This window comes from Cryptotermes secundus, unplaced genomic scaffold (genome assembly GCF_002891405.2).
Source record: "Cryptotermes secundus unplaced genomic scaffold, Csec_1.0 scaffold1269, whole genome shotgun sequence".
NCBI classification, from domain to species: Eukaryota; Metazoa; Arthropoda; class Insecta; order Blattodea; family Kalotermitidae; genus Cryptotermes; species Cryptotermes secundus.
The window spans coordinates 612,189-631,983 of NW_019720738.1; the positions used below are offsets into that span (position 1 = coordinate 612,189).

The 19,795-nt window shown below is 47.2% G+C and overlaps 1 protein-coding gene across 2 annotated transcripts in view; it reads right to left on the reverse strand.

The window, feature by feature from the left end:
- Positions 1-18,457, reverse strand: part of LOC111873274 — a 22,502-nt gene extending 4,045 nt beyond the window's left edge. For both annotated transcript variants that reach the window (XM_023867857.2, XM_023867848.2), the window contains exons 1-3: positions 16,625-18,457; positions 6,909-7,025; positions 3,086-3,199 (exon numbers count right to left, since the gene is read on the reverse strand). In XM_023867857.2, coding sequence (XP_023723625.1) covers positions 3,086-3,199; positions 6,909-7,025; positions 16,625-18,169 — 1,776 coding nt within the window. In that variant the 5' untranslated portion in view covers positions 18,170-18,457. The remainder of the gene's footprint in view (positions 1-3,085; positions 3,200-6,908; positions 7,026-16,624) is intronic.
- Between the last annotated feature and the right edge of the window lie 1,338 nt (positions 18,458-19,795).

Below are 19,795 nucleotides of genomic sequence, written 5' to 3' on the forward strand. Positions count from 1 at the left end.
TCCATTTATTTTTTTAAATGACGAAAGTGAGCTCGAAATGAGTACCGAATAAAGAAAGAGAGAGGAAAATACAAATAAATGAATAAACTAAAAAAAAAAAGATGGAACTCTTGAATCAAGGCAAGACAACATTTGTCCATTTCGGCCCATAAAAACACGTGCGAAGGAACAATACCAAAATGACACCAACTAAACAACATTATCAGCATTTTCCGGCCGACGAAGCAACTTTGTATCGAGGCGTATCAGATAAGAGACGACAGGCTAAGAGCTATTTTGTTTGTGTGGCCTGTTGCTGACGCTACTGAGCTGCCCTTGAACTTGGTCGTTCAGTTGATTCATGAGGCTAATGCATATTTGATGTAGTGGCACAGTTCAATACGGGTGGCAGGTGGTACTGGGGGGTGCTCGACCCCCCTGGGGACCCACTGCAGACTTGCAGCGCCCAGCAACGCAAGTCACGTGTCTGAAGCCCCCTCCCCCCCCAACTGCATGTTCTCGCCGAGTTAGCATAAAGCTTCAACCGTGCCAACGAGGAGACCCGAGTTCAGTCCCGGGTGACTTCATGTGAGATTCGTGGCCCTAGAGCAGGTTTATCTGCGCTCCCTGAGATGTGCGATCGCCTCAATCAGGCAGCACATTATCACATCCCCGGTCCCTGAGTTAGGGGCTTCATCCCTAACCCCTAACTTGACCGACTGTTGAGTGATGAAGTTGGTTTCAACCAGCTCTGTACCTGAAGACAGGCTGTGATGTAGAGTCCGGTTGAAACTTATCGACCTTTCTGAAGGATGCAATGTTTCCATCTTCACGGTTCAAGAGTAAGCCAATAAAGAAATGTAAAAATGTTTCCAGGTTTACTCTTCAACCCTAAACGTGGAGGCATTTAGTTACTCCGAAACGTCTGTTAACTTCTACCAGAAAACATGGCGTAACTTCCCATGTTACGGAATTGATCAAATGGTTCACTTATTTGTTTGGTTGTTTGTCGTCGCTGCCACAACTGCAGAGGTTATTAGACCCACGTGACCTAATGAAGCTGGGAGAAAGCAGTGAATGAGAGCTGATTGGCGTGCAGATAACTGAATGACGAGATTTAGGTTATGTGTCGTCGAATGAGATTTTGTGGCAACGATAACTGAAAGCACAGCCCAGGAGTGGGCATGCGCATGCGTGTAGCGGACGTGACGTACACCCTGCCGTGACGTTTTTATCTGATGAAGTTGCCTGAGGACACAGTTCGCCAGTCCGAACCAGAATTCGCCGGTTTCTGACCGCGTTGCGAAGATGCCGTCTGCCTTTATCGGGCTCAGAGCTTTAGTTTGAAAGGTGAAGAACCTGTGGGCTCCATTTGTTTTTCATTTATTTCTCATTTAACAGCGTTATCAGTGGCTGCTTTCCTAAAGCAGGCTTATGCTATCACCATGCTGTCTGTGTACGGGTATGCATATCCCCCCCATACCAACTTCTGAATGCCTGAATCAATATTTATGAAACTCGGTATGTATATCACGGCACTTGAGCCCCTCGCATCAGTAAGTGTGTCTGTATGTGTATGTTGCTAGGCAACGGCTCGGTAAAAAGTTACCGCGGCAACGAACACGCGCAAGAATAGAAGAATTGTACGCGTCGTTTTCTACGCAGTCCGTGTCGTATGAAAGGAAAGTGGGCGATTAGGTCTTCCCAGAACTTCTCGTTTATTTTATTTATGGTTTATTTAACGACACTTCCAGTAGCTCGTCTACATAGGTTTGGAAGGCGGGATAAACAAAGAATAATGCTAGTTAGCCGTCTCACATGTAACGTGATTTTGAAACCCTAAAAATTTTGAACATTAAAATCTGTTTTACATCACTGGAGTATGCATATTACATGTTTCGACCAACATTTGTCATCTTCAGATATCTGTAAAATTGTGAATGAAACTGCTGTGCTTCCGTCTGTAAGTTCAATTTTGGGACATGCTCACGTATATGCGCCCCAGTGTCCAGGATGATGTGTGGCTCCCCTTTTTGTGACGTGTTCAGCTGTTATGAATGTTTCATAGACGTGGGCATATCCCCAATATTGAACTTACGCACGGAAGCACATAGTTTCATTACAAATTTTAGAGACACCTGAAGATGACCAGTGTTAGTCGAAACATGTAGTGTTCATATACCAGTGATGTAGAAGAGATTTTAACGTTTGAAGCTTTTGAAGGTTTCAAAAAGCAAGTTGCATGTGAGACAGCTACTGAATAGGAATTAATACTACGGGGAAGAGCAGTCAATAGGTCAGCACAAATGGATATACCACGTAAAACATGAGATAATCGAACATGGACAAAACATTATTTCTCGACATACCCTCCACCAACATTGATACACAAGTCCCGTCGCTTTACCAGTGCGTCGAAACCCACAGCATAGAAATTTTTTGACTGTTGTCTCAGCCACTTCCGCACCTGGTCAGGCATCGTCACCGACTTTCGAAAGTCCTTCAGAGGATTTCTCGACCAGTTGTGTACCACTTTAAGCGACAAACACTTTCTTTATTAATATTCTTTGCACTGAGTATTTTGACCACAAAAACGCACAACAGAGCGTTGCTCCTCAGTAATATACTCCTCAAGAACGGTCGCCATTTTGACTATTGAAACCAGTCTCTGAACATGCGCATGCTCGTCTGCTATCTAGCCTTTCATAAAGTTGGGCTGTGCTGCTATCTAGTGATACAAAAAAAAATATTACGTCCATTACAGCTGTTTTACTTCCGTTTGTGACCTGTTCACTGACTCTCCCTCGCATGTGATGAGCAGCAGGATGCTACGATATAATGCAATGAATTAGAAAGGATGCGGAAGGAAGCGGTCGTGGTCCACACTGAGTTACTGTGGTGGAATTAGCCTGGAGAGTGGCTGAGGAGAACAATGGGAAACTTCAGTCAGAACAGCCGGTGTGGCCAAGATTCGAACTGGACACCTCACGAATACGGGTCCGAAATGTGCCCCAGTCACTCGGAGCTTTCGAATCGAAACCCGCGCTCGGGGCAGAGCCACACTGAGGCAGGGCAGCGGGGAAACAGAGACACACGGACAGCCTACCTGGTGACTGCGCCTCGCGACTTGGCCCGCCGGGGGGCGACAGCTTCGCTGATGGACTTCCAGTCTGTCGGGGTTGAACGTGCGCCCACAGTTGTCACAAGGCACCAGGTGCGCCTGCAACACACCACACAAAGCTGTGTATCTTGTTGCGTTTAACCCTGAAATGTTCAGCCTGACAGTATAAAGGAAAATTACCTCTTCATACTCTGATCGTCTGGGTTAGACCTTCACATTTACACCAATGTTTCGGGGCAAAATGTTGTTTCCATATTCAGGGTCGAAGTCAGTTTAGTGACGATGCAGTCAGCTCATAAAGAAAGGAGGACACTGGGGCCCAGGGGTTCGAGGGGAGAAGAAGAGAGAGCCCGGCGGGGCGATCAGAAGATAGAAAACAACACTCCTAATTGGAAAGCAGGACCGTTTGGTCACTATTGTGACTGAGCTATGTGGTAAATGTACGCTGCGTTGGATAGACGCGCATATCAGCGGATACTTAGGAGCTGTGTCCGTCTGGAGGTCAATGAGTTTAATTAAATGACGCACAATGAGGAATGTTTCATTTCTGAAATTACCGACGGATTTAAACTAAATTTGGTAGATGAATACATCGCAGTTTACACAGTGACGCAGCCATTATTTGTCGCCGAATGACACGAGAGGGTTATCGCGTTCGGCGAAGTTCAGCTGAACGGGCAGAACGCCGTCGTCACTTGCTTATGGCCGCCCTCCCTGCATTCACCTGGACGTACAGAGCTACAGCATGACAAATCTTTCCCTCGAGGTTTTCAGGGTGCCAACCGAGATTCGAATAAAGAACTTCTCTAGTTGAGGTTAGAAAGGCAATCGCTTGAGCCACCTTCCCGATAGCAAGGTTAAGTGAGATCACAGGGTGGGGAAACGGTTGGAAGACGTTAACTTGGAAATCCAGAAAGGAGATAAGGAAAAAATATTGTAACATGACGCCTGAAAGCCGGAATATGAACATCTGCTAGACAACACTTCACTGAGCACATTCCTTTGGCAACGCGGAATAGGCCGTTGCTGGACAACGGCTTGGTACACACGCAACTTATCCTATTCAGTTGTGCAGCGGGACAGCCTGATCTACAATCTGATGTCACATGACTAGCTCGTACCCTACTTCGGGACAACGCGTCATAGCCCGGGAGAACACAGCTTAACGCGAGAATTCAACGTATTAACCACGCAATGAAACAACCAACAACAGGTAATCGATTATCTGGCTAAGCGGACAGTAAGCAGATGGTGGAACGGGATGCTTGCTTGGCTGACTCATAGGTCCCACAGATGGAGGGAATTTGTTCTTTCGAACAGTCAGGAAACTTCCAACCAGACCACACGGCGTCACATCCCACAGCCACAAATCTCGTGTTGAACGTCGATCGCAAATTTAAGTTTCGCCACCTATAGTTGCACCCTTCTTCGGAATTGCCGCTACACAATACTGTGCAGTATTACTGTATTTACGGGCTGATTAGTTTGCATGTATCTCTTAATATGCATGGCTGAGGAATACCAGCGACCCCGGAGAGTGTCCTGAACGACCTGCCGACCTTGGTTGTCCTCTTGCGCAAGGGACGCGTAGGTCGGCAGGTGATTTCATTGCCAGAAGTGGGAGGCGCTGCCCACACGCGCCCCCATGTCCCTGCAACTGGAGTGTCTCAGGCAGAAGGCGCTCTGCCCGCTACATACATCCTTGTGCAAGGTCCTTAATCAGAAGCTACTGGTTGCGCAAGCTGACGAGAAATCCACTGTCTTTCATGGAGCCCAAAGTCAATCAATGTGGTCGCACGGTCTAAGGCATGAACTGCCTTCGCCCGCTCAAACGCTGGGATCGTGGGTTCGAATCCCACTCAAGGCATGGATGTCTATGTGCGTTTATTTTGTGTTTGTGCTGTCACGTGTGTAGGTAGAGGCCTTGCGACAGGCTGATCCTCCGTCCAAGGAGTCCTACCGACTCTGTATAGGATTGAGAAACTGAAAATGCAGCCAAGGCCCAACAAAGGGCTGTAAAGCCATAATAATAATAATAATAATAATAATAATAATAATAATAATAATAATGGAGCCCCAAGGTTAATTAATGTATTGAATCTGAGGTTCTCAAAGAGGCGACTAGAGCGTTCTGCTTTCTAGGATGTGACGCCGTGTAGTCCGGTGAAAGGCAACAGAATTTTCGGATAAACAAATCGCCTCCATCTTCAGGATCGAAAAGTAAGCTAAGCAAGAAACCACCATAAAGCAGCCAGTAAACAGATGGAGGCGATATGTTCCTCCGAAACGTCTTGTTGACCTTTACCAGACTACACGGTGTTACATCCCAGAAGAGAGAACTCTTGCTGCGCTAGTCCCATTTCTCAGTCAAGACAACTCCAATCCACAGCCTCATCCCATTAAGCGATGTAAATCTGTACGTTTAATTAAACACCACGGAATCAAGATGTATGGGAGAGTGGAGTTATAGCTCCACGGATTTTTAACCCAGGCAATAGATTGAAATGAAAGCTGAGCTTCACGGCTCGACCCTGGTTTAGTGTGTACGATTACCTGGGTACAAAACTGAGTAGCATCTCGTATCTGAAGAAGACAGCAAATTCCGCTTCCGAAACGCTGTGCTTTACTTCAGCAATGCTGAGCTGGGTGGGGGGGCAGTGTCTGGAGGTTCCCCATATTTGGATCATGACTTCAGCCATGGTTCGGACTGGCCGTGCATGAGAACAGCAGCCGAAGTGACGTCACTAACACGGCTCGATGAGGCTTACACGTGTGTACGACCAGAGACAAGAACACGATGCTACGGCCCACACATCGAGTCCCAGCATGGGCAGGATTTCCCTTGTAATCCCCACGGTTACCCGGCATTACAGTGTTTTATCCGTCCAAGAGGACAAGCTGGGCAAGACATGTAGCAAGCATGGGAGAAGAGTGCGTACAGTGTTTCGGTTGAAAACCTGAAGGAAGGCACCTCAAGGAGGCGCTAGATGGAGATTGGGCTAAAAGGTAAAACTATCCCTGTAACAGGCCGTGGAGGCCGATAGGGACGTGAAACGTCGAGGCTCCCACATTTTCTAGACAATCGGCTCACAGATGGCGGTGAGGTTGTCAGCTTTACACGCCAGCCCGCCGGCAGCCCTTTACCCACAGGAAGATTCCTGGTACTCATTTCCGTTACAGGCTGAGTCGACCCCAAGGCCAAGGCGCCGCTGGAACAAATCCAATGATCTCATCGGGAATCGAACCCGCGATATTCCGGCTCGTGGTATAGTGCCTCAACCAACTACGCTACCGTGTATCCCCAGACGTAGATGGGGAGTAATATTCAAAGGATATTAGATAAACAGGATGAAGAGTGGACTAGATTCAACTGGCTCGAGATAGGGACTAGTGGCGGGCTCTTGTGGACTCGGTAATGAACCTTCGGTTCTTGAGTCGCTGAGCAACTGTTGGCTTTTCGCAAAGGGTCCAGCTCCATGCACTTAGTTCTGTATGGGTGTGAATACTGATCTCTCGCAGTAATGGGAGGACACGAACTGAGGATGTCTGAGAACAGGGCGCTGAGGGGATTGTTTGTGCCCAAGGGGGGCAAACTGACAGAAAGGTTGAGAAAACTGTACAGTGAGGAGTCTCATAAAGTTTACTGTTTGACAAATTTTAAACAAATCAAGGAGGACGAGATGGACAAGGCATGTAGCACGCATGGAATAGACCAGAAATGTTTACAATCGGAAAGCAGGGTCCAGCCACAAGAACGAGAGAGGCTACGGCCGCTTTGTGAGTGGACCATACTGGCACAGTGGCTTACCTGCGAGGCTTCCCAGGCGAAAGCGTTCCACTGTTCGACGGTGAGAGGGTTGCTGGGCTTCTCAGGGGCAGCCCGCCGCAGGTGTGTCGGCAAATGTGAGTTCTCCCGTTCCCACCTCTGGAACAGAGACATTCCTCGTTACGTAAATGACAAGTATCGACATGCACATGCGACCCCGCGAATTGCGTGTATCTTATTGTCACATGTTTGGAACCCAGAAGAGTTACTTCCATGGAAACGCTAGAACAGACCGTTGCATAGGAAGTAACAATGGCGGTAGTGTAATCCCAACAGTGAGGCGTTGCGCAGAGAACGCCGAATCTCCCCGGAGATGAGTCTCCATGGTTATAACGAGGGTTTGTTGCATAGCAGCGGCCGAGGTTATGAAAATGGTTGAAGGCATTTGCCGAGTTAGTTGAACCTAGACGCCATACGATATAGAAGACAGCAAGGAGTCAGTCTTCAGAGAGCCGCCGCCGAAGACAGTTGAGATCCAGCCATGGACAAGGATAGTTGAGACGTCGCATAGAAGTACTGGGCCAGAAGTCAAGTGACACTGCAAGCGACAATAATTGTGAGGTGTGTAAGTGTGAGTGTCCAATAAAGATTCACTAAATCCGAGACTCACGTGAAGTTATCTGTCGCGTGACATACCCAACACGTGACAATATTATGGTCCGGTTAACACAATCCGTGTCAAAGTACTTGGTCATTCGGTAGCCTAGTTGGTTGAGGCACTATGCTACGAGACTGTAGGTCGCGGGTTCGATGCCCGATGAGGTGGATGGATTTTTCAATTGACGTAATCCTTCCAGCCGCACTGTGGTCCTGGGGTCGACTCATGCTCTAACAGAAATGAGTAAAAGGAATATTCTTGGAATATACCTGGGGGTAAAGGGCGGCTCGCAACCTTACCGCCATCTGTGAGCCGACTCTCTAGAAAATGTATGAGCCTCGACATCTCACAACCGTAAGGGCCTCCACGGCCTGTTACAGGGATAGCTTTACCCTTTTCCTACCAGAGAAAGTCACCTGTCGGGAATTTAACCCATATTCCTCGGAGCTGTAGCCTCGATACTACACTGACTGAGCTATTCCGGTTCACACCAATAACGGTTGGAGCATTGTTAAGTAAACCAACAATAAGGAAGAGGAAATGGATCTTCGCAGACAAATAAATAAATAAACGCTACGTACAAGTGTCAGCGAGTCTGTCACACATCTCGTTAGTAGCGCGGAACAGGCTACAAATCACCTGTATCATTTCAGTCTTGCAGAATGCACCAAACAGACAGGGGACATTGCGATGAATATGCATACTTAAAAGCAGAGACCTTTGACCTTCTATTATCGAGTCCGTGTGTGAGCAGTCCAGTTCCAGAGAGACCTGACAGTCTGCCTCACAGGCGGCGCGACGATCAATTAACGTCCGCCCTTCAGCACCAGGCGCTTCTTTGCACAGATGCTTACACTCCACGCAACTAATCGTGCCTAGGTCGGGGTGTGGTGGAGGGGTCCAAGCAAGAACTACGCGGCGAGTTTTGAGATTTTTGTTCAGATTCTGGTGTTCACTGTTGTGACACCGTGCAGTCTTGTGAGCGGATGCCGAAGAACATGCAGCCTTTATGTTCTCTTACAGAGATAGGTAACTGACATGCCTACATATGAAAGAAATATTGTCCGGAAGATTAGAAATTCAAACATGGCCACGGTGCGAAGCTCTGAGGTTATATCCGACAAATTTCGTGTAGACAAAATTGTAGCTAATTAAGCTGTAATCTAGGCTGCGCCATAGCTCAAGCGGTTAGTCACTGGCTTCTCACCGCGGCTGCTCTGGTTCGATCCCGGGTCTGGTCAAGTGGGATTTGTGGTGGACAAATTGGCGCTGGGGCAGGCTTTCTCCGAGTACTTCGGTTTCCCTTGCCAATCTTCATTCCACAGTCACCCTCACCTATCATCTGGGGCTGGTACAACAGGCCAGAAGTGGCCGCAGTACAAGGGACTTAGTCCCACCCCACTAGCATAAGAAAAGCCGTAATTTGACGATGCAAATAACTAAACTAGGTACAGTAACAATAAGACTGACAGACCTGCACGACTATGACCCTCTACGTCAAGGAAGTGTGCCTTGTGAGTTCTGCCTGGATATATCTTGCTTGTACCTTGGTGTACAGCAGATGTGGCTATTATTTTCAACATAGGAGCAGGGATAGCTCAGTCGGTACAGCAACTGGCCACGGGCTGGATGGCCGAGAGGTCGGAGTTCGAGTCCCGGCAGCGGTAAGATTTTTCTCATCTCCACATTATCCAGACCAGTTCCTGGGCCAACACAGACCCCTACCCAATGGGTGCCGAGGGGTCTCTTCCCAAGAGTAAGGCGGCCTGAGGGTGAAGCTCATCATTCACTTCCAACTAGTGCCGAGGTCAAGAATACGCAGATGTGAACCAGCACTTCCCCATACGCCTTCATGGTGTAGTGCTTAATTACTTAAACACAGGGACAACTTTCTCTTTTACTTTTATTATTTTATTATTTTTGGAAACAAGATTTGCTACTGGAAACGAAATTTCTCTCACACATGGCGAAGGAAACAGATCCAGTTTCCGAAACGTCCTGTTTGAAAAACTCAAGAAGACAGACAATATCCAAATATAATACATAATACCAGGAATCGTCCCGGGGGTAAAGAGCGGCCGGAGCGTAAGGCTAACAACCTCAGCACCATCTGTGAGCCGATTGCCTAGAAAATGTGGGAGCCTCGACGTCTTACAACCTATGGGCCCCCATTGCCTGTTACAGGGACGGCTTTACCTTCCCACAATAGAGCAGCCAATTGTCAAAGGCGTTTAGCTACGTTTATACGCTTGTATTTAACGCAAAGAGTCTAATACTAGGCTGCCCCTACCTCGGCTACACGCAATACATTCCACAGAATAATTCCTGGTGTTTCGCTTCTTGCTGAAGCGTATCACGCTGAAGCCTGGAACGGAAATGAATTCTCTTTTGTTAGCAATACAAATATAAATTCCTAGCCAAACAAATGCCGACAGCAGTCCGCAGTTGCTTTGTGCTTGGAATATCTCGACCCCATTTACAGGAGGCTCGGCGGCCACAAAAACTCGCAACCACAAAGGAAAGCAAATCGGGTCGTATTTTATAATTTCAATTCAATTTAATTTATTATTGACGGCTGTTATAGGCAAGAAACTAGAAGCATTACAACCTTACATGTCGCAAAGTATTTGTGTGTTACTTACGTCTCTCGCCCCCTGACCCAAACACAGACACTCTGAAGTTGTCACGACGGTAAAAGGGAAAGTTGTCCCTGTGCTTGACTACTTAACACTACGCCATGAAGGCGTATGGGGAATGGATGTATAGATCCACACTTTCTTGACCTCGGTACTAGATGGAGGTGAGTGGTCAGCTTCACGCCCCTGCCGCTTTGCCCCAGGGGAAAGAACTCCCGATACACATTGAATAGGAGGTTGGGTGAACCCCAGAGCCGATCTGGACGATTTGGAGAAGAGAAAATTCTTGACCCAACCGGGACTCGAACTCTGACCCTTCAGTCGTCCAGCCCGTAGCTATTTCCTTGAAATAGCTCCTCAATTAACCTCACGAGGCTGAGTGAACCGCGTTCCAGACCCACTACTTCTCAGAATATCTGGTAGCGCCGCGAATCGAATCCGGACCTCTGGATCTGTAGCCAGGAACTCTGACCAGTAGACCACAGAGGCGGTCTGTGGGGCGGTCAGTCAGGTAAATTCCTGTTGGCCCTCGCCAGCAAAGTCATTCTTGGTTCCGAGATCCTCGAGACTCATGGCCATATTTTACTGTCTCAAGACTCTGTGAGTTGTGCCTATGTGTTGATATATATATATATATAACTTTCGTATCAACATTCTACTTGCCACTTCCAGCACGGACCGAGCAGAGCACACCTAAACATAACAATGAATGCACTAATGATACAGGACGCTGAAGAATTTGCTTGTTCTTTGTGGACCCTGATCGAATCCTGATTCTTAGCTTCTTCAGTGAGTTCGCAACCCTGCCAAGCGTCTAAAAACTTCGCTCAGTCCGCATCCCGGGCGAAGAACGTGTACTCCTGCTAGTACATAACAAAGCAAGGACTGGTCTTGCCGTCTCGTTAGGAGCTGCGTTGCACGCTCTCGGCTGAGACAATGTTTCAAATAATCTAAGATTCAAGAGCCGTTAAATCCAAGTTGCTGCTGCATTGGAAATGTGTCACCAGTGCTTCCCGCACAGACACGTGAAGGGACCGCATCTCATCCCTTGCCTGTTAGCCCTTCAAATTTCGATCGTGCAAACAGAACTGAAGAGCCAGTGTTGTTCCTCCCACATTTATACTGCATGGCCACATGAAGGCTGGAGGAAGAAAGGACACAAGTCCTTGTGCGATCTCTCCCAGCGCCTCAAGTTCTTCATTTACGTGTCGCATATTGAACCTTCGGCACACCGAACATAAAGTCCATATGTTCCTCACCACTGGGTATACAAGCAACTAAATGGAAAGATGTATAAATATTGTGGCGTATAGACCCGTTGCTAAGCGGTGACTCTGTAAACACAAGGGCTCTGGTCGTGAGCCTTAAGGGGCTTGGTGCCAAGACGAAATGAATGCCGGTAAACCGCCAGCCGGGCAGGATATGGGCTTCGGAGTAGGGGACTGAGGCATCAGATTTACTGAGTGCAGTTCAGTGGAGTGAAGAGAAGGCTTTACGTGTGCTGTAGTACCGCGATATGGAGCCGGGATAGCGACTGGCTACGGGCTGGATGACAAGGGGTCGCAGTTCGAATCCCAGTAGGGTTAAGAATTTTCTCGTCTCCACGCCTTCCAGACCGGTTCTGGGGCCCACCCAGCTTCCTACCCAGTGGGTACCGGGGGGCTCTTTCCCCGCGGGTAAAGCTGTCGGGGCGTGAAGCTGACCACTGATCTCCAACTAGTGCCGAGTTCAAGAAAATGTGGATCTATACATCCTCTCCCCCATACACCTTCATGGCGTGGTGCTTAATTAGTTAAGCATAGGGACAACTTTACCCTTACTTTGTAGAACCGCGATGCTCGGGGTGTGTAATTCAGAAACTGTTATACCTCCTGTGTTAGAATTCGTTGCCAGGAAACGGATAGCGGAAACTGTAACAGACTGAGGACGCTAGTGTCTGTAGCAGTGAAGTGTAAAGTACAGGGACCAATGATAGCGCTGTATTACTTGTAATTACGGGTTTAGTTTATAAGTGCAATAAATGCGAACATCCAGTCCAAACACCGTATAATAGTCACGTGACACCACAAATCCTCTTGGTGCACTTTAGCCTGGATGCTGCTGTCGTGTTAGGGTATGCAGATGTTGCTGCTATGTAGACTATTTCCATTTTACACACAAAAAAGTCTGACTCATTGAGCGAGAGACTTAACCCAGTTATTTTCGTACCCCTGGAAGTGCATGCAATATGCATTACGTTCAGAGTGAAGGCTTTGGAAAGCAAACAGAATAACGAACTGTGTGCAGTGCCGAAACAGCGTCCTTCCACACATATTCGCTTGTAATTATGTAAGCAGGTCACGAAAGAGAGAGCAGTCCTTTGTTCCAGTGTGTTATGTCTGTGTGAATACAGATCATATTTCGATGTGGATGTGTCAAGTGCACTATACAGTGTAAAGGAGACGGTTTATGATGGACTATTTGTGCGTGTTATTCGTGGGAGCTAGTATTGCCACGTATAAAGGGGCGTGCGTGACTTATAGACGGGTTTTGGATTGATGGCCGGATTTACTGCACTTATACAGCTTGTTACTGCACTTCACAAACCGCTATATGACGCGCCGTGCCTTCTCTTCTCTATCGGCTTCGAATGCCGCATCAGCAAGCTGTCTCAATTGTGATCCTAGCCAAGTCAAAGTCAAAGTCTGGATCTAATTAATATTACGCAAATGGCCGCGCCATAGCTCAAGCGGTTAGTCGCTGGCTTCCCACCGCGGCGGCCCGGGTTCGATCCCGGGTCTGGTAAAGTGGGATTTGTGGTGGAAAAAGTGGCCCTGGGGCAGGGTTTCTCTGAGTACTTCGGTTTCCCCTGCCAATCTTCATTCCACCGCTTGCTCCACAATCACCCTCACCTATCATCTGGGGCTGGTACAATAGGCCAGAAGTGGCCGCAGTACAAGGGACTTAGTCCCACCCCCCAAAGCAATAAAAAAAATATTACGCGAACAGAGAGACAGACAGACAGACAGAAAGTGTGTTCCGTGTGGAACACAAAACAGTGCGGGGCGCGAGCATCGATTGTTTTCGGCCGTGTAGCCCCAAGGCACACGGTGACACCGGTCGATACGGCACCCTCACGCCACGAGAGCGCTCTCGCACTGTACATCGCCTGCGGGTTCTGACACTTCCCATGTTGCGAACGTGGTCCATCGTTTTGAAACGGGCGTATCTCTTGTACGCGTGGTCAGGGAACAGAAGCCTGTACTGCCATCTTCTGGAACGTTAAATGAAATTCCTACAATTTTCTTTCACTTTATAAAGCACGCCTGTTGCACCTGCTCACGCTGCATCGCTCATAGATTTCTTCTTGTCTTATACCCTGAAGATGGAGGCGATACGTTCTTCCGAAACGTCGGTTAACACAATATCTACATGGCTCCACATCCCAGAGGACTGCTTTCTTCATAGTCACCGCCGTGAAAACCTCAAATCTTACACGGAATCTTCTGACTTGAAACTTGCGGTCGGTTACGAAGAGCAATGAACAATCGGATTTAAAACAAAGCGGAAAATATTTGAATGGCTGAGAGACCAAAGTCCCTACCGTGTGGAAGCGGGTTCGAACACCTCCGCCGTAGCCCTGCGAGTCATAGAAGGCGAAGAAAAGTGAACCCTGTGCCTGGGGGTATAACTGGGCCACCCTTACACTGGAGGACATAAATAGAGAGTTGGGGGTTGGACGTAAGGCTGATGAAATTATCCTGTAAAAAATACTGTTCCGAAATCCATAGAAGTGAAAACTGAATGGTTTAATTCAAGACAAATGTGGCATAATATTCTGAGAAAGGCCATGGCTCAAAAGGGGCTGTTTTATCGATGATGATGATGATGATGATGATGATGATGATGACTAAAAGTCCATCTGCTCTACGACCCAGAGTACGCCATATTTTGATATGCAACCTTACGAAAGAAAATTTTATTGAATTCTGTCTGAATTTCCCACTGATAAAATTACAGAAAAGGTAAAGCTATCCCTGTACCAGGCCGCGGAGACCCACAGAGTAGTGAGACGTCGAGGCTTCCACATTTTCTAGACAATCGGCTCACAAATGGCGGTGAGGTTGTCAGCATGACGCGCCGACCGTCCTTTACCCCCTGGACGATACACCTGTGTGGATACTGAACGTACGATAAAATAAAATATTTTAAATTTCTGATGATAACGCAAAGTCCAGGCCCGTCCCCACGGCAACTGGACCATAAGCGTGTGCATTGGCTTTTGAATAAAGATTTGGTTTCCTAGGCCAAGCCTTGCGCTACATGTTCACCCAATTATGAAGGAATGCAGCAGGAATTATGGTACATTGGAGGACAGAGATCTTTTTCAATGTTACGTGTTTCCGGTCTGCACAGGAAGTGACGTATTCACATTCCCCTCTTAGGCCTGTAGCTCATATACTGTGCTTCAGACAATAATGCCAACACGCAGTGTTTCAGATTGTCCGAGAGAATGTAGTCCTTGGGCCACTTTTATTTTGTCCTGAGGATTTTCATGGTTTTTTTCAGTCCTTCAGTATCAGAGACGGTGGAGCAGTTTTTAAATTTTCTGCAACCGCATTGAACAAGGACACTTCCAAGTTTTTATGACGAGTTGCGTAACATGTGAGGACACGCGGTAGCGTAGTTGGTTGAGGCACTATGCTATAAGCTGGAAGGTCGCGGGTTCGAGTCCTGATGAGGTCATTGGCGTTTCAATTGGCCTGAGCCTTCCAGCCGCACTATGGCCCTGGGGACGACAGCCTCTAAAAGAAATGAGTACCAGGAATCTTCCTAGGGGTAAAGGACGGCCGGTCGGCGCGTAAGGCTGACAACCTCACCGCCATCTGTAAGCCGATTATTTAGAAAATGTGGGAACCTCGACGTCTCACAACCCTCTGGGCCTCCACGGCCTGTTAGAGAGTTTGCTCTACCTTTTTTATTATGTAACATGCTACTACGGCGATCGATGCTGGAAGTAGCTGAGTCAGTACACTGATCTGATAGTTCCTGGAGTACTGGAGTCAATTCCTGGCAACGACAAAGTAGAAGGGTTTATCATGAATATACGAAACGAGACGGCGTGGTAATCCAGCAGACCATAATCATAGTTTTCATTTCCGTGGAAAGATGACAACCGATGAGTTGGGCTTTTGTTTCGGACGTTGTCCTAGTGCATATTATTTTGGATGTTAAGCTTTTCTGAAGCAGGCCTGGGTTCCTCGCAGTGAAGATGGCAGCTCTCTCTCTCTTTAACAAGAGCAGCTATGCAACTGAGTACTGGACAGAGTCTGGGACAAAGAGTCTGGCGTTCTTCGGATGTGTTCATCAGTTCTGCTCGTACGTAAATGCCGCAATTCTCATAACAGACGGTTCCAGGGAGACCTTATGACGTTTTAGTTTCTCAAAATTATTTAAACGAAAGTCACTGTCCGGTGGTTACCACCCCTGCTTCATATTTATAACATGGTCCAAATCTCGACCAGAGGACAGGCTGTCATCCAGTCTTTCGATGCTGCATTGTCTGAGTTGCCGAACGACTCATTAAAGAGAGGGTAAATAAATGAAAACATACGCTTGACGTCTTTCAGATAGGAAATAATTTAGAAGGCAGTGAATCCTATACGTTTATCCGCGTCAGAACGAGACAGGAGGAACGGTGTGTAAAGCAGGGCAACTGAGAACAGTTCTGTCTTCTGGGATATAACGCCATGTAGTCAGTTGGCGTTTCGGAGGAGCATATCACCTCCATCTTCAGGGTCAAACAATAAGCCGAGCGAGATACTAGCGTGAAAACATATGACAAGCAGACCTCTTGCTTAGCTTATTTTTCGACATCGAAGATGGAAGCGATATATTCCTCCAATACGTAGGTTGCCTTGCTACACAGCGTTATATTCATTCACAAACAGCGCCGTGACAACCTCAAATCCTACGAAGAGGAAATTCTAGGAAACAAGTCCATTTTGAAAGGGGCGTGTCAGCATTCTGATTTCAGACAGTAGATATTTGGGGAGGGGGGAGGATTTGATGAATATTGGAAATTGCCGGCTGTCAGGCCTGCCTTTCGGATCCCTGTGCCTTATTAAGTCCTGAAGATACTCGTATATAGGGAAGTGGAGCTACTGCTCCACGGAATCTTAATCTTAGCACTACACGGAGGTGAGTGAAGAGATTCCCTGAGTCAGCATGTCAATATTAACAACATCTGGGATTTGACGTAATGTAGCATCTACCAGAGTACACTGTGTCACAACTTAGAAGACGTCTAGTTACAACCGTCTGGATCTCACATGTACTGACACGACAGTGAGTCCCGGGGCCGAGATTTGAACCTGGAACTCACCAAACACGAAACAGGAGTTCCAACATTTCGACCTCCAAAATTTGGCTACCTGCGTAATCGTCGAGTTTAGATCAAGCAAGTGGAGATACGAACCACTGACCTGCAAGCAATGGGGCTCGTGGAGGGGGTACGAAGCCGTCCCGAACTCACGACCACAGAGATAACACAGGACGGTCCTGGGGCCTGACCTCACGATGGGCTTGTCGCTCCCCTTGTCGTCCAGCACGAGAAACACGCCCCTTGTGCCAGCCCTCGGCGACTTGCGATCCACATTTTGCACCTCCGACGTCTTGGTGTCACTGGAGTTCCTTTTGAGTGAGTCCGGACTTGGCACTTTGTTTGGTGCGGATGCCTCGCCTCCAGGTCCCACCACGCTAGACTCCCTTCTCTTCGACTTGCCACTTCTATACTTCATAGGCACGGGTTTACGCACGGAGCTCTTCGTAACCGCTGGACGCGTGTCCTCGTTGTTGTTGTTGTTGTTGTTGTTGTTGTTGTCATGCTGTCTCCTGGCTGCCGACGTCTTCCGATGGCTACTGGGCGGCGGGTGACTGTGGAACCTTTCCGGCTGCTCCGGCCTACCGCATGTCCTGCAGGGCTCAGGCACTTCGTCCCTAGGCTTAGGCCCTCCGAAAACTTCATCAACATTTTTACCGTCCTTCTTAACAACGACAGGGCGTTTGCATGTTCTGCGACGTGGTTTCTCAGCGTTGTCTTCACTTACGTTGTTGTTGCCAACAGGAAGAACACGTTTTTCTCGAGACACATTTTTCACATTTGATTCTCTAGATGGGCTATTAGCAGCACTGCCTACACTACTCACAGGAGAAAGACGCGTCTCTCTTTGTCTTGGTTTACCCAGTGGCCCTCTTGAAGGGCTGTTGCTATTGCTGTTGGTGCAGCTCGCGGGAGAAAGACGTTTGGCTTTTTCTTGCGTTTTAACTACAGTTCGTCTCGGACTGTTGGCATTGCTGCTAATACTGTTAACTGGGGAAATGCCTTTATCTCCAGCCCTTTGCGTTCCTCTTGAAGGGCTCCTGCTGACTGGAACGGTCCTTGACACTCTCCTGACACTAACCGAGGACTCCGACACACTGTTCTCTTCCTCGTCCCAGCTCTCGTCTGTTCTATATCCGTTTCTTCTGTAATGATTCTTTACTTGTTTTATTCTGTCTTTATCAGTAATTGACTTTCTTGGTGTATTCCACTTACGTGTTTTCCCTCCATGACGGGTTTCTTTGTTAAAAGTCGAATTTCTCTTTGAGTCCCTAGATGCTTGAACGTTGTCCAGAGGAGCTATACACAGGTTGGATATCGAAAGCAGGCCCTTTCTGGTAAGGGACATGTCAATCTTACGTAATAACGCCACGTCTAAAATACGCGGCCTTTCAAGAGTCGCCGTTTGAGGACGAACAATTCTTGCAACATCAACATCACACGGGTTCGACTCTGATCTTTTCATTTTTGGCCAAGTGGATGAACTTATGTCAGTGGTTTTAGGATTAAGATGTATCCCAAGAGACATTGGGCTGGAGGTTACTGAGTCTGGCGTAAGCTGGTCGTGTCTGTCATCGTCTGTCCGCGGACTGTGAATTAAGATGCGAAGATTGGGTTGCGGGGACTTGGATTTCCTGCTCCACTTCATCCGAGATTGACACTGTAACTCTGATTCCACTATTTAACCCACAGGCACAACCAAGCACTTCGAGTGTAAGCGCAACATAACCAGAAAAGGCAAAACACACAAATAGAGTATAACTTCTACTATTTAGCACGAAAGAATAACCTGTAATTGTAATTAAAATACGAATTTAACTGACAATAACAACAACAATTCCTCTTAAACTCGAGCAGTACAAACATCGGTAATCTTTTCTTGAAAACAAACCACTGTTGCCTTCACAACAACCAACTCGACCGGCCGACCGGCAAATCAGCCGTCTACTGACAACTGACTATCCCGTACCGTGGTTCTCATTACCTGGGAAACGTACGTGACGTCATTTATACGTCACCAACACCAACGATTTTTCTCCAGCAATACAAAAGCCTTTATAATGTCAATATGTAGTGCATTACAATATTCTAACCTACTGAAGGTCAAGGTGAATCGATACCTACATCATTTATTGAGTTTGTTGTTCCTTTTACTTGTGCGACGTGTAACTTTTGTTTGATTTTATCCAAAGCACATCCAGATATCTCCCAACTGAAATAAACTTGTAACGTCACAAATGCTATCGTACCACTAACAAATGAAGTTTTGTTTATTCCTTATTCAAATAGATTTCTGCTACAGATGAATTTATTCTTCAGTTTTCGGTATTACAGCAATTGTCAGTAGCTCCATCAGCGTTGACTTACTAAGCTAGTAGGGTGAACAGAAACGTCCCCGTAATTCTTCTCTTTGCTACAGCAGCCGAGTCGAGTTTTATCTTGTCCTGTTACAGAGATTTTCCTATGTTCCTACTGCATTCAATGGTTTGCGTGCTTTACTTTACATTTTACTTTAATTGGATACACATTGTTAACATCTCATATTTTCTTTGTGGTTCGTAACGACGCTTCCAGTATCGAGACTAGACAGAGACGACGAAAGGATGATTAATGGATATGGAGCAGCTGGTGGAATGAGAATTGGCAGGGGAAAACGTCGAAACCAAGTCAGGGGCTTTATACAATTCCCTCGACTCTTTGTTAGTTCTGATTCTCAGAAGCGCTCGCTCCGTTACTGGTTCACACTTTCCCCCAAATTTTCCTCTCCCACGCACCCACGCACCCACTCACAGACTCCTTTACATTGATTTTACTGATTGACGACTACGAATGTGAGAAGTTTTGCAATTCCCATGCGAATTAATGAAATTCATCCGAAGGGGAGAATTAATGAATGAAAGAGACTCGAGACAACCACGAAAAGCATGTTGGGGTAGCCTGTAGCACAATCAGAGATTGAAACCGAGTGTCCCCCAAAAGAGAAGTGTAGAAGATCATGGCCTTCTGAGACGTGACGTCGTGTAGCTTGGTAGGTAGGTACCAGCGTTTCGGAACAACTTGAAACGTTGGTACCTATCTTCCAAGAAGAATTTTCCACACCGAAGATGGAGCCCGCAGGATCCCCCCCCCCAAACCAAAGGTTGATACGTATCTATCTAGAAGGATATGTTATGACTTGAAGATAGAAACAACAGGTTCTTCTGGAACGTTGGTGCCTACCCTCTATTCTGAAATTGGAGGTTGACAGTTTCTCCGAAACGCTGATACTTCTCTA